This window comes from Sciurus carolinensis, chromosome 4 (genome assembly GCF_902686445.1).
Source record: "Sciurus carolinensis chromosome 4, mSciCar1.2, whole genome shotgun sequence".
NCBI classification, from domain to species: Eukaryota; Metazoa; Chordata; class Mammalia; order Rodentia; family Sciuridae; genus Sciurus; species Sciurus carolinensis.
This window is the reverse complement of record NC_062216.1, coordinates 166919528-166930980: the sequence shown is the minus strand read 5'-3', so window position 1 is coordinate 166930980 and position 11453 is coordinate 166919528. Positions and strand designations below refer to the sequence as shown.

General features: G+C 57.9%; 1 protein-coding gene across 1 annotated transcript; it reads right to left on the bottom strand.

Annotated features, from left to right (window-relative positions):
• Positions 1-7473: 7473 nt before the first annotated feature.
• Positions 7474-10696, bottom strand: Galr3 (galanin receptor 3). Its single transcript, XM_047549815.1, has 3 exons — positions 10299-10696; positions 9049-9426; positions 7474-8242 (listed from the first exon to the last, which is right to left on the bottom strand). The coding sequence occupies exons 2-3, from the start codon at positions 9405-9407 to the stop codon at positions 7474-7476; spliced, it is 1128 nt and encodes a 375-aa protein (XP_047405771.1). The 5' UTR covers positions 9408-9426; positions 10299-10696.
• Positions 10697-11453: the final 757 nt, after the last annotated feature.

Sequence of the window (11453 nt, the reverse complement as noted above, 5' to 3'; positions counted from 1 at the left end):
TCGGGAGAGCCAAGCGCAACACCTGTCATCGTCCTGTCCCTTCCAGCCATGCAGATGGTGACCAGAGGGCTTGATAGGTCAGTCATCAAACACTCACCAGCCGGGCAGCCAGCCAGCCTGCCTTGCCAGCAGTCCCCAGCCCGGATATTCCTGATAACTTCCAATCTGTCTGAAGAGCCAGCCAGATGAAGTGGGCTCCAGACTAGCGTGAGTCGGAAGACACACGTGGTCCCTGAGCGCTGGACTGGCGGGCAGGAGAGAGCACACCTGGCCGAGGTTGTCCTCGGGTTAGTTCTGTTGCCAGCTGCTCTGGAACTGCTGACATCATGGCCGTGGGTGAAGAGCTGCCTACCGCCTGCTGGGAGCCACTCCTGGGAGCCATGCGTACTGGCCAGCAGTGCTCCAGGTGCACCTTGCTGCTGTTAGAGCAGGGAAGCAGGTTTGCCAGGGTCGCCCCACCAGGTGGCTGGGGCTAGAACCTGATCTGCCAAGCTGGCATCCAGACCTTCGCCTGTTGGCTTGCATGCAGGCTGACCACATTTGCTGAGCTCCTACTCTTTGCCAGCAGGCCCTTTATCCAAGCCCTTTGATTTAGTGTTTGCAATAAAATGTTGCCAGCACTTGCTTTAAGTATCCCTTACTCTTGGAAGGCTGAGAGAGAAAGGAACTTGCCTGAGGTCAGGCGGATGTGCCCGGCCCAGGTCAAACATTCTTCCTGCTAGGTTTCCAAAGCACAGGGTTCCCCATGCGCAGGACTGATGAACTGTGCCGAGTGAAAACCTATCTCTGTGATCGGCCAGTGTTCCCAGGGGCAGGGAGGGGCTGACCCTTCCCTGGCTGAGCGCATGACAGCATGCTCAGTGGAAAGGCAGGCACCTGGTCACCCAGGGAAAGGACGATACGAGGTGATGGAGCATGGCTGGATCTGGAGTGGTCCCTGGTGAGTGGCAGAGCAGACAGCCTGAGCCAGACCTAGGGCCCCAGTAGGCTGAGAGGCTGGTTAGAAAGGGATAGAATCTGGCTGGGTAGGTCCTAAGGTCCAAAGGACAGGCAGAAAGACAGGCTGTCCCCGCCATCCTGGGGGCCAGAAGTATCCTTATCACAGAGCAGGCACCCAATGCTCAAGCTCGGCATGACCTCAGTCTGGGGTAGAGCGCTCTTGAGAAAGTGCTCCCCACCGGGACAACCTGCTTCCCAGACTGCATGGGGTGGGTGTCCACGCTAGGGTAAGGAGGCCAGACTGTGCCAGGCTGATGTCCGGGGTAATCCCATCAAAGTTCCTGGCTCTGGGCATGCCAGCCCCAAGCTCCCATTGCCAGCCCCAAGCTGACACTGGACCTCGGGCCTGCAAGATGGGCCAGCGCACTGTGCAAGGAGTACACGGGCTGGGGAGGTGCACTGTCACAGAGCAACGCTCTGACCCATGCGAACCTGGCCACTTGCTCTGACTTTGGAAGCCAGGAGGTTGGTTGGTCCACGTCACAGAGGCATTTGGTGGTGTAGATCTGCCCAGTGGGCGGACGTGGATGGGTTGAGCCTCCTCAGCTGGACTCAAGGGCTTCGAGGGGCTAAGGATGAACAGAGAGCCCCCAGGTGGTTCACATCTGGGCGCATCTCCAGTGCGTCTGTAAGACTCGGCTCAGAGCTCAGTTCTGCAGGTCACAGACCCAGAGAAGTCACAGCTGTGAAATGCGGAAGCTAGGGTTCAAACAGACCGTGGCTCCAAGGCCTGTGCCCTCCCCCACAGGACACCATCTCTGAGTTGCCCTCCCAGGCCCAGGTTCCCAGCATCACGGCCAGAACCCGGAGGCTGGAGGAGCCCCAGAGCACCCAGAGGCACTCCTCCCTGTCCTCGCACCCTGGCCCCTCTGCTGCCTTCCTCCTGCTGCAGCCTCATCCTACACAGGCCACTAAGTTGGCACCAAGCAGATGCCTCAAGCTGGGCATGGTGGTGCTCACCTGGAATCCCAGCTACCTGGGAGGCTGAGGCAGGAGAATCCCAAGTTCAAGGCTAAGTTGACAACTTGAGACCCTGTCTCAAAATAAGATTTAAAAGATCTGGGGACGCTGTCCCCTGCCTGTGTCTCAAGTGTCACACATGCACTTTGGACACATCCTTGTTTCCTAAGAGGGGAATTCATCTGAGGACTCCGGAACCAGGCTTCCAGCAGCCCCTGCCCATCCAGCCCACGAACCTTCCTGTGCCCCTCCTGTGGCCGAAGGGGAGACCTATGGGCCTGGGGCTGTCTGGAGGCCCCTGGAGCCCCTTCCCATGGCCGTCCCACCTCCTGCATGCTCTTTTCTGTTTTCAAGAAATTTCTGTTCTGGGGCTTGTCCTTCCTTTGCAGTAGTTTTGATTGTAATTTTCCATTTCTATTTGTACATTAAAGTTAAAAATTAAATATTGATGTAAAACTAAAGAAAAAATAAAAGATCTGGGGATGTGGCTCAGTGACAGAGTACCCCTAAGTTCAATCCTCAGTACAAAAAACAAAGAAAAAAAACAAAACCCCAAAGCCTCAATAAATCAGTTGGAGTCTCTTTTTTTTAAATATAGTTGTAGGTGGACGCAATACCTTTATTTTATTTCTACCTGGTGCTGAGGATCCAACCCAGGGCCTCACTGGGGCTAGGCGAGTGTTCTACCACTGTGCCACAACCCCAGCCCCAGCGGGGTCCCTTACACAGAAACAGCCCCACCCGTGCTCAGCCTGACCCCTCTCCGCACCATTTTGAATCCAGCCAGCGGCTCTCAAATGAGCCCTACATCAGGGCTGAGAACTGATGTTCATTAGTCGAGAACTTCAGGGTGGCTAATTGGCATTTATTTCCCCAGGTCCACACCTCGAGGCTGTTCCTGCCAGCTGCAGGCAGGCCGTGTAAGGAGGCTGTGCCAGGGCCCTCACCTCACCTGCCCTCACCAGGGTCAAGGGTAGCCTTGCCATGGTTGCTGCAATGGGCTTGGGGGGCTCTTCTGCCACTGCTCCCCCCTAAAGACCATCCCCCAAATCAAACAAACCTAAGTTAAAACCCCATCCCTGCAATCCTGGCTCTTTCTGAGCCTCTGTTTCTCTGTTTTCAAATTCTAAGGCAGATGAGACCCAAATTCCTAAAGTACACATCACAGTCACCGGCTGCCATGTCACCCAGGCCCTTGGGTCTCAACTTGTCCCCCCGAAGCTCATCATCTTCCCCCCAACTTGCCCCCTCAGTCATCACACTGCTGCCCCCAGCAGCCCACTCCAGAAGTCTGGGTGTCACCTGGGACCCCTCTCTCCTTGCCCTCCGGCTGTCACCAGGCCCCAACCATCAGACCCCTTAAGTGGTCCACTCGCCTGTCCTCAACTGCCCCCCACGGCCATATCCTGGAGGACTCCACCTCCCTGGATTCTCAGCCCAGCCTCCTGACGGGTCTCCCAGCCATGTCTCTCTGCTCTTCTACCCCGTGAAAACCGGCCTTGGCAGCCAGAAAGCCTTCCCTACCTTTTATCAAGTCACTCTGCTTTTAAAATTTGCAATGGCTCCCCATTGCCCTCAGGACAAAGTTCCGCCTCCATTTCAGATTAGGTCCAGAGTCCTCCATGGCTCGTCCCCACCTCTCCCACCTCCCTCCTCGGCCGGATGCCAGGCAGCCCGGCACATGTCTTTTCTCCTCCTTCATCTGCCCTGATGAATTTCCACCTCGAGGCTGGGCTTGGGCACCAGCTCCTCCAGGAAGTCTTTTTTGGTGGGCACACTGGGTGAGGCCTCTCTGGGGTTCCACAGCCCCCAGGCTTCTGTCTTTCTTGCCTGCAGAAGAGTGTGTACCTAGGAGGTGTCAGATGTGAGCACTTCAGCCCCCCACGAGGTGTGCACACAGGGAAGCAAGAGCACTGCGGAATCCAGACCTCCCTCCATTAAGAAGCGGTCCTGCTGGAAGCAGGGGCGCAGCCCATTATCCCAGCAGCTTGGGAGGCTGAGGCAGGAGGATCACAAGTTCAAATTTAGCAAGGCTCTAATCAACTCAGCGAGACCCTGTGTCTAAATAAAATATGAAAAAGGGCTGGGAATGTGCTCAGTGGTTAACGCACCCTTGGGATCAATCCCCATTACCAAAAAAAAGGACTCCTCAGCAGGGCACGCTGGCACACACCTGAAATTCCAGAGACTCGGGAGCCGAGGCAGGAGGATCACAAGTTTGAGGCCAACCTTGGCAACTTAATGAGACCCTGACTCAAAAAAAACAAAATGAAAAAGAACTGGGGATATAGTTCAGAGGCAAACTGTCCCTGGGTTCAATCCCCAATGCAGAAAAAAGAAAGAAAGGAAAGAAAAGAGAAGAAAGGAAAAGAAAAGAAAGAAAGACACCCTTCTGGGTCCCTGAGGATGCTCTAGGCTCAGCCAGGGACTTGGCAGGGTCCTCAGATCAGGTGCCCTCTCCTGGGCCCTGGTGGGCAGAGGCCAGGGCTCACTGAGCCCCTGCGCGGGCACATCGCCTGCCCTGGGCTCTGTAGGACACACAGCTCTCTCCTAACCAGATTATTACTACCATCTGCTCTTCCAAGTATTTCATTAGCCCCCTGAAGCAAACCCAGGAGCCTCATGAGCCAAGTCCAAGCCCAGCAGCAGGCCATCAATTTTCCTGCCACATCCGTGGCAAAAGTAATTTCCCAGCCCCGGCCCAGCACTAGCTGGTCTCCTCACTGGGGCTGGAACAGCGTTCTCCTCTTCTCTGTCCTCCCAGGCTCTCCACAGCAACCCGCGGCTCTCTGGGCGGCACCTCTTGGGGGCCCTCCCCTCCTGGATGACTCCCCTGCTCTCCCCACACACCCTCGCTCCCTCCCCTGCTGACCCCACTCTGCTCCAACTGCACAAGCCCACTTATTGCTTCCGCGCCCCCTGCCTTGTGCCGGCTGCTGCCCACCTGGTGCGCCTTCCCCACCTCCTTCCAGGAAAATGAAGATCAAATGTCACCTCTGGGATTCCTGCCTGCACGGCCCAGGAAGGCAGGCTCCCCACTCCGAGCCCTGTCGGAACACGGTGTGTCTGTTTATGGCCCCATTCTTCAGGTCACTGTGCTGTCCTCTCTTCGCTTTTGGTTTTCCAGCCAGACTGGAGGCTCCTGTCTTCTCCCAAGCCTCAAATGTTTTGAGGACAAAGAAGAGAAAGCACTTCTTCCTTCCCTGGCACCCTGTCCTCCTGCATCTGCATGTGTCTGCTAAGTGTCAGGCTGCACGGTCTCTGCTACATGAGGACCTGGACCTTCATGTCACTTGCTGGGCCAGAAAGACCTGCCTCAGAACCGGGAGGTCTCAGGGTGCCAGCCAATTGAACAGAGTCCTAGAACCCAGGGCCACTGCTGAGGGTTCCCAGACCAGCTCCTTTCCAGGGTTTCTTGCGGCCAAACTCCAGTTCTGCTGCTCCCTGGCTACGTGACCTGGTCTCCTGTCCATCCCGGGTGGAGGCTGCCTTGGGTCAACCTGCTCCTGCCAACATGGAGCCGTGCAGCTGCCGCCCAGCCCAGGGCATTTGGTTCCCTTGTCTGCTTGGCGGGTGTCGCCGTCTGCTGTGCAGTCGACTTTGTCTGCGGCCCTTCCATGTTTTCCTGAGGCTGCCAGGTTGCCCTTGAGTGATCCCGCAGGCCCAGTTTAGATCCCAGCCCTGCCTCTCATTTGCTATTTGGTTCTGGTCATATTACCCCACCCCTGTGCCCCAGCTCTTTTGAAAATGGGGACACTCTCCCTTGTTGGCCAGGGCGGGCGAGGCACACAGAGGGCAAGGGTGATGGCTTCGTCACACGGGGCGCTTTGGCAGGCAGCATCCCAGCCCCTGCCTCCGGGAAACACCCCCACCGCCACGTCCGGAGGCGGCCGCAGGAACCAGGCAGAGACGTGGGGGAAGGAGTACGAGGTGGGTGCGGCAGCCTGGGCCAGGCCCTGGAAGCGGTGGCTCCTCCAGCTGGCCTCAGTCTCCCACGGCCACCCTGACCTCTGGGTCTGTGGCAGGTGGCCGGCAGCGATGAAGACACAGCAGCTGTCTGTTGTCAGGGAGGGGCCTTCCTGGTGCCCCGGCAACCAGGACGAATGGATAGTAGGGAGACACGGAGGCCGCAGGGTCTCAGGCCTCCGTCCCAAAGCTAATAAACGTTATTGATGTGTGGGAAGGGAGGGCGGAAGGGGGCTGCTCCAAACCATCAAGACTGATTTATTGGTTAATTAGTGGTTTCTACAGCCACAGACTTCCCCACTGCGAGAGGGGGCAGGGAGGGAGGGGCCGCAGGGCAGCCAGGGCCGCTGGGAGGCCAGCTGGGGCCACAAGTGAAACTCAGTGTCTCTCCTGAGCCTTAGCTAATGGAATAACGCAGGATGTTTGGACCAGGGAATGGACCCGGGACCTGACTGGTAAAGCGAAGCCTGACTAGCCCTTTGGCCTGAGTAGCCAAAAAGAACACCCCCCACTCTCTCTTTCGCTGTAGGCTACTGAACCCAGGGCCTCACACAAGTTGGGTAAATACGTTACCAGAGTTACAACCCCAGCCCTTTTAAATTTTTATTTTGAGATAGGGTCTTGCTAAGTAGGTGAGGTTGATCTCCAATTTGAGATCCTCCTTCCTCAGCCTCCCAAGCAGCTGGGATTACAGACATTTGCCATGGTGCTTGTTACAGAACACTCTTAAGGAAGAAAACTGGGAGCTCTCAGAGTTTTGGGGAGTATCCAGTCAGCTGTGACAAGCTGGGGAGCTGCAGGTTTGTAAACATGAAGCAGGAAGAACCAAGAAAAACTGCGGGCACCATGGAGATGGAGAGAAGAGGCCCCAGAAGTAGAAAAGGAAGACCACTGAGTAGAAATGCTTTGACAGCCACAGGTTCAAACGCACTCTACCAAACACTAGCTATGTGACCTTGGACAAATCACTAAGCCTCTCTGATCCTTGATGTCTACAGTTGTAAAATGAGACTAATCCTGTTTACCTTGTAAGGCTGTCTTAATAATTAAAGAAAGTAGGGCTGGGGATATAGCTGGGTTGGTAGAGCGCTTGCCTTGTAAGCACAAGGCCCTGGGTTCAATCCCCAGCACTGAAAAACAAACAAAAAAACAAAGGTAGCTCTATGTTAGATACATAAATATTTGCTATTAGCTGCTAGTATTAAATTACCTAGAACAGGGTCTGGGCAGAGAAGGGTCTTGGTAACAGGTAATGAGGAAGCAGGACCTGGAAGGTGCCCACCAGATGGATAGGTAGAGCGACTGTCCTCCTGGCTAGCTTTGGACAGAACCAGCGACAAGGGGCTGGGCCTGGCTGGGTGGACCCATTTTCCTCCCAGGAGCGTCCACTGCACTGGAACCCCAAATCTGCCACTGCTCTGCCACTGCTCTGCTTCCTGAGAGAGCTGTTGGCCTTGGCCAGGTCCCCTAGCCCAGAGGCGTCTTGCTCTGCAGGAAGGGGACAGGCAGACAGATGGACGGACACCAGCTGAGTCCAGAGGACAAGGTTTATTCGGGTCCTCGGGCGCACAGGGCTCGCCCGGCCTCTCCAAGGTGGGCGGGCTCCCTGCCCCAGCCGCCGCCGGCCGGCAGCCTCCCGCGAGGCCCGGCGTGCCCAGGGCAGCCCGCGGGGCCCGAAGACGCCGGGCCAACGCGACGGAGGGCGCGGCGGGCGCTCGCGGGGCAGCCTGCGCGGTGGCGGCGGCGGCGGCCGCAGGGCCACAGGCGGCGGAAGCGCGCGCGGAAGTGGCGCGAGGCGAGCGCGTAGACGAGCGGGTTGAGGCAGGAGTTGGCGTAGGCGAGGCAGTGCGAGGCCAGGCGGCAGGCGTAGGTGGCGGGGCTGAAGGCGAAGCGGCCGTACCAGAAGCAGAGGATGAGCGCGTGGTGCGGGCCCCAGCAGAGCGCGTAGAGCGCGGCCACCGCCAGCATGGCGCGCCCCGCGCGGCCCGTGGCCCGCCGCCGCGCCTCCGCCGCCGCCGCGCCAGCGGGGCCCACGGCGGCCCACAGGAAGCGCAGCGTGCGCCCGTAGGCCAGGCTCACCACGGCCACCGGCAGCAGGTAGCCCGCGGCGAAGGTGGCCACGTCCAGGGCGCGGCGGCGCGCGTCCTCCCAGGCGGGCACGCAGAGCTCGAGCGCGCCGTAGCGCACCGTGCCGTAGTAGCTGAGGTAGGGCGCCGAGAAGAGCGCCGCCAGCAGCCACACCAGGCCCACGGCGGCGCGCGCGTTGCGCGGTGTGCGCAGGGCCCGCGAGCGCAGCGGGTGCCGCACGGCCAGGTACCTGCGGGCGGCGGTGCGGGGTCAGCACGCGGGCGGCGGCCTTCCCCCGCCGGCCCGCGTCCACGCCCCAGCGCAGGGGACCTGGGCCCGGGTGGACCTTGAGCTCCTGGTCTGAACAGTCCGGGGTTCCTACAGACCCAGGGCGCTAACAGGCTACGTGCTGAGAGCCAAGCCTGGCCCCTAGCACGGGCACAATCGCCCCTCGATGTTATTTTATTTTTCAGTTTTTGGTGTTGGGCGCTACACCCACAGCCCTTTTTATTTTTATTTGGAGACAGGGTCTCGCTAAGTTGCTGAGGCTGGTCTCGAAATTTCAGTGGTCCTGTCTCAGCCTCCTAAGTCGCTGGGATTACAGGCGTGCACTTAGATGTTACGAATTCTTAGACATCCAGGATGCTTTTATATAGGAATCAAGTAAGGCTGAAACAGGTGACTTGCCCAGGGTTATCAGCTAGGCCCTGGGCCAAGTTTCAAGCCACTGGACGCAGGCATGCGCATGCCCTGGCCTTGGTGTGATCAGCTGTAAAATACCTTATTAGCACATTGGGAATTTCTTCTGCCACGAATTTCACACTTACAGAACACCTCCTCTGTGCTAGGTACCGTGTCAACTGAGACTGAAGAGATGTCCCCTGGACTCTGGTGGTGGGGGAGAGGACAGGATCCCCTGAGGCACCCCCTGCAGTGACCCAGAAAGCTTTCCTTCTCTCCCTCCCGGTCCCTTGTTGGCCCCTCACTGTCTCCTTCCTAAGGCCAGCGAGCATCTGTTCCGGTCTCCCTCCCCAGCTGGGCCCCAGCACAGCGCACCTGTCCACTGAGACGGCAGCTAGGGTGAAGCTGCTGGCATACATGGTGAGGTAGATGAGCAGGTGCACGGCCTTGCAGACCAGGGCCCCAAAGAGCCAGGCCTCCAGCGTGTAGATGGCGGCCTGGAAGGGCACGCAGCACAGGATGAAGCAGAGGTCAGCCACCGCCAGGTTGAGGATGAACAGATCCGTGGTGCTGCCTGGCTCCTGCCAGGCACTTGGGCCTGGCTGCAGCAGCACCGCCAGCACCAGTCCATTGCCCACTGTGCCCAGCAGGAAGATGAGGGCAAAGACCACAGGCACTGCCACGGCCCCCACGCTTCCCGGGCTCTCCAGTGAAACGTTCTGGGTGTTAGCCATCTCCCCATCAGATGGACACCTGGGGAAGAGAAGCTGGAGTCCTCAGGCAGTGTGTCCCCTCTCTGGGCACTTGTCCTGGAGACCCTAGTTTCCCCAGCCTGGGTCTGACCGGGCGTCCTGGACTGGAAGCTCCCGGGAAATGGCAGAGAAGGAGCGAAGCCTCAAGTCAGTACTCAGAGCCACTGTGGGAGCAAGTCCCTGGCAGTCACATTGGCGGGGTTGGGGGAATGCAGTTCCTCAGTTTCCTAGGGAACACTCCTATGACCCGGGGTGCAGAGGACTGTTTGAGTTATGGACAGACACCTCCAACTCGTGAGGCAGATGAAGGCCATAGAACAGGGTGAAGGTCTGACAGGTGGGGGAGGGGCGGCATCAAGCCCAGGAGCTTGTATATTTCCCTTATTTCTCCAAGCGACTCTGAAGCTCAGGGGAGACCCTTGGACATGGATTTGGGACTTTCTCTGACTTCAGGTTGGTAGCCTTAGCAAAATGTGTGACATCCCTAAGTCACTGGTGAGTCTGGTCTAGTGAGATTCCCCACAAGGGCAAAGCTAGGAAGACCATAGGGTCTTTATTGAACATGGAGATATTGAGGTCCAGAGAGGGAACATGGTGGTGAATGGCACATCTTGGGTGCATCTTGGTAGCCTGGCTCCTAGGCTGGAACGCTCACCGGAGACTGTAACATGGCACCTCTGACAACCTTATCCTTGCCCATCCCGGAGCCCACACCTACTACCTGTGGATCCCCTTGCATGCTGGGACAATGGGGGTAGGGAGGAATTAGGAGCTGGGTAGGGAAGCAGGGAGGAGGGAAGAAGGGCGCCGCCTGCCCCCACCCAGGACCCAGCATGCAGCAAGCCCCCAAAGCCCAGTATGGGCAACACCCACCTCAGCCCCGGGCACGGGGCCCTCCTGGGTGGGAACAGCCAAGCTAGGGCTGCCTCCTGGCTCAGCGGCTGTGCCTCCCCGCAGGTACAGGTCTGCCTCCTACTTCTCCCTCTTCGCCTTCAAGGCCCCTCCTCTCCTCTGCCCCCTCTGCTGAGTTGGGCTTGGGCACTCCCTCCAGAGTAGCCACCGGGCACCCTGCTCACTCCTGATTCCCCGGGTGGCATGCTCTTCTGCCTGGCTCTTCTCTGCCTTTCTGCGTTGCTGCTGCCTCGTTCTCTCTCTTTCCTGGGAGTAACCCATTGATCTCGCTCTCTCAGATTGGCTTTGTGGTTAACCCCTCCGTGCCCAGAGCCCAGCCTGTTCCTGACACTCCAACCTCCGTAAGCCCTGCTGATGACTCCGCCCCTCTCCTCTCCCCTCTCTGCACCAATCCACAGGAAGAAAGGGTAGGCTCCTAGTCCTTGTGTGTATGTGTGTGGTCCTGGGGATTAAATCCAGGGACTATCACTGAGCTACATCCCTTCTTTTGGAAAAGATCTCATTAAGTTGCTGAGGCTGGTCTTGAATTTGTGATCCTCCTGCCTCAGCCTCCTGAGTAGCTGGGATAACAGGAGTATGCCACCAGGTCTGGCTGAATTTCTAGTCTTAAAAGGCTTCCCTGAGCTGGGAAGCCAGTACATGAGCACCCTTCCTGCAGACTCTGGGTAGGACCCCCTCCTCAGGCCCTGTGAACGCCCAGAAACCCATCTCCTCTAAACTTGTTCCAAGGGCTTAGTCCAGCTGAAAACCAGATGGTTCAGGAACCTGAGCATTTCTCTTTAGTTTGAGGATAACAGGGAACTAGTGAAGGTTCTAGAGCAGGGACATGTCTGGTTTATTGTGACCTGGGTTCAAAAGAATGGACAGAGAGGGAGAGATTGATGAGTGACCTATTAGGAGCCTCTTCTCCAGGCGAGAGCCAAAGAGGTCAGGAGGTCTAGGTAAGTGGCTGTGTGACTCCACCATGGGGTGTGGCCTGGGCCCTTTGGAGTGGCACACAGCCAAATGCTTCCAGAGGACAGAGCAGCTGGCACCTGGATGGGCGCGGCAGACTAGATTTATAATCAGGAGGTTGCTGGTACCTTGGGCAGGTGTAGTGAGGCAGAAGGCAGTTTG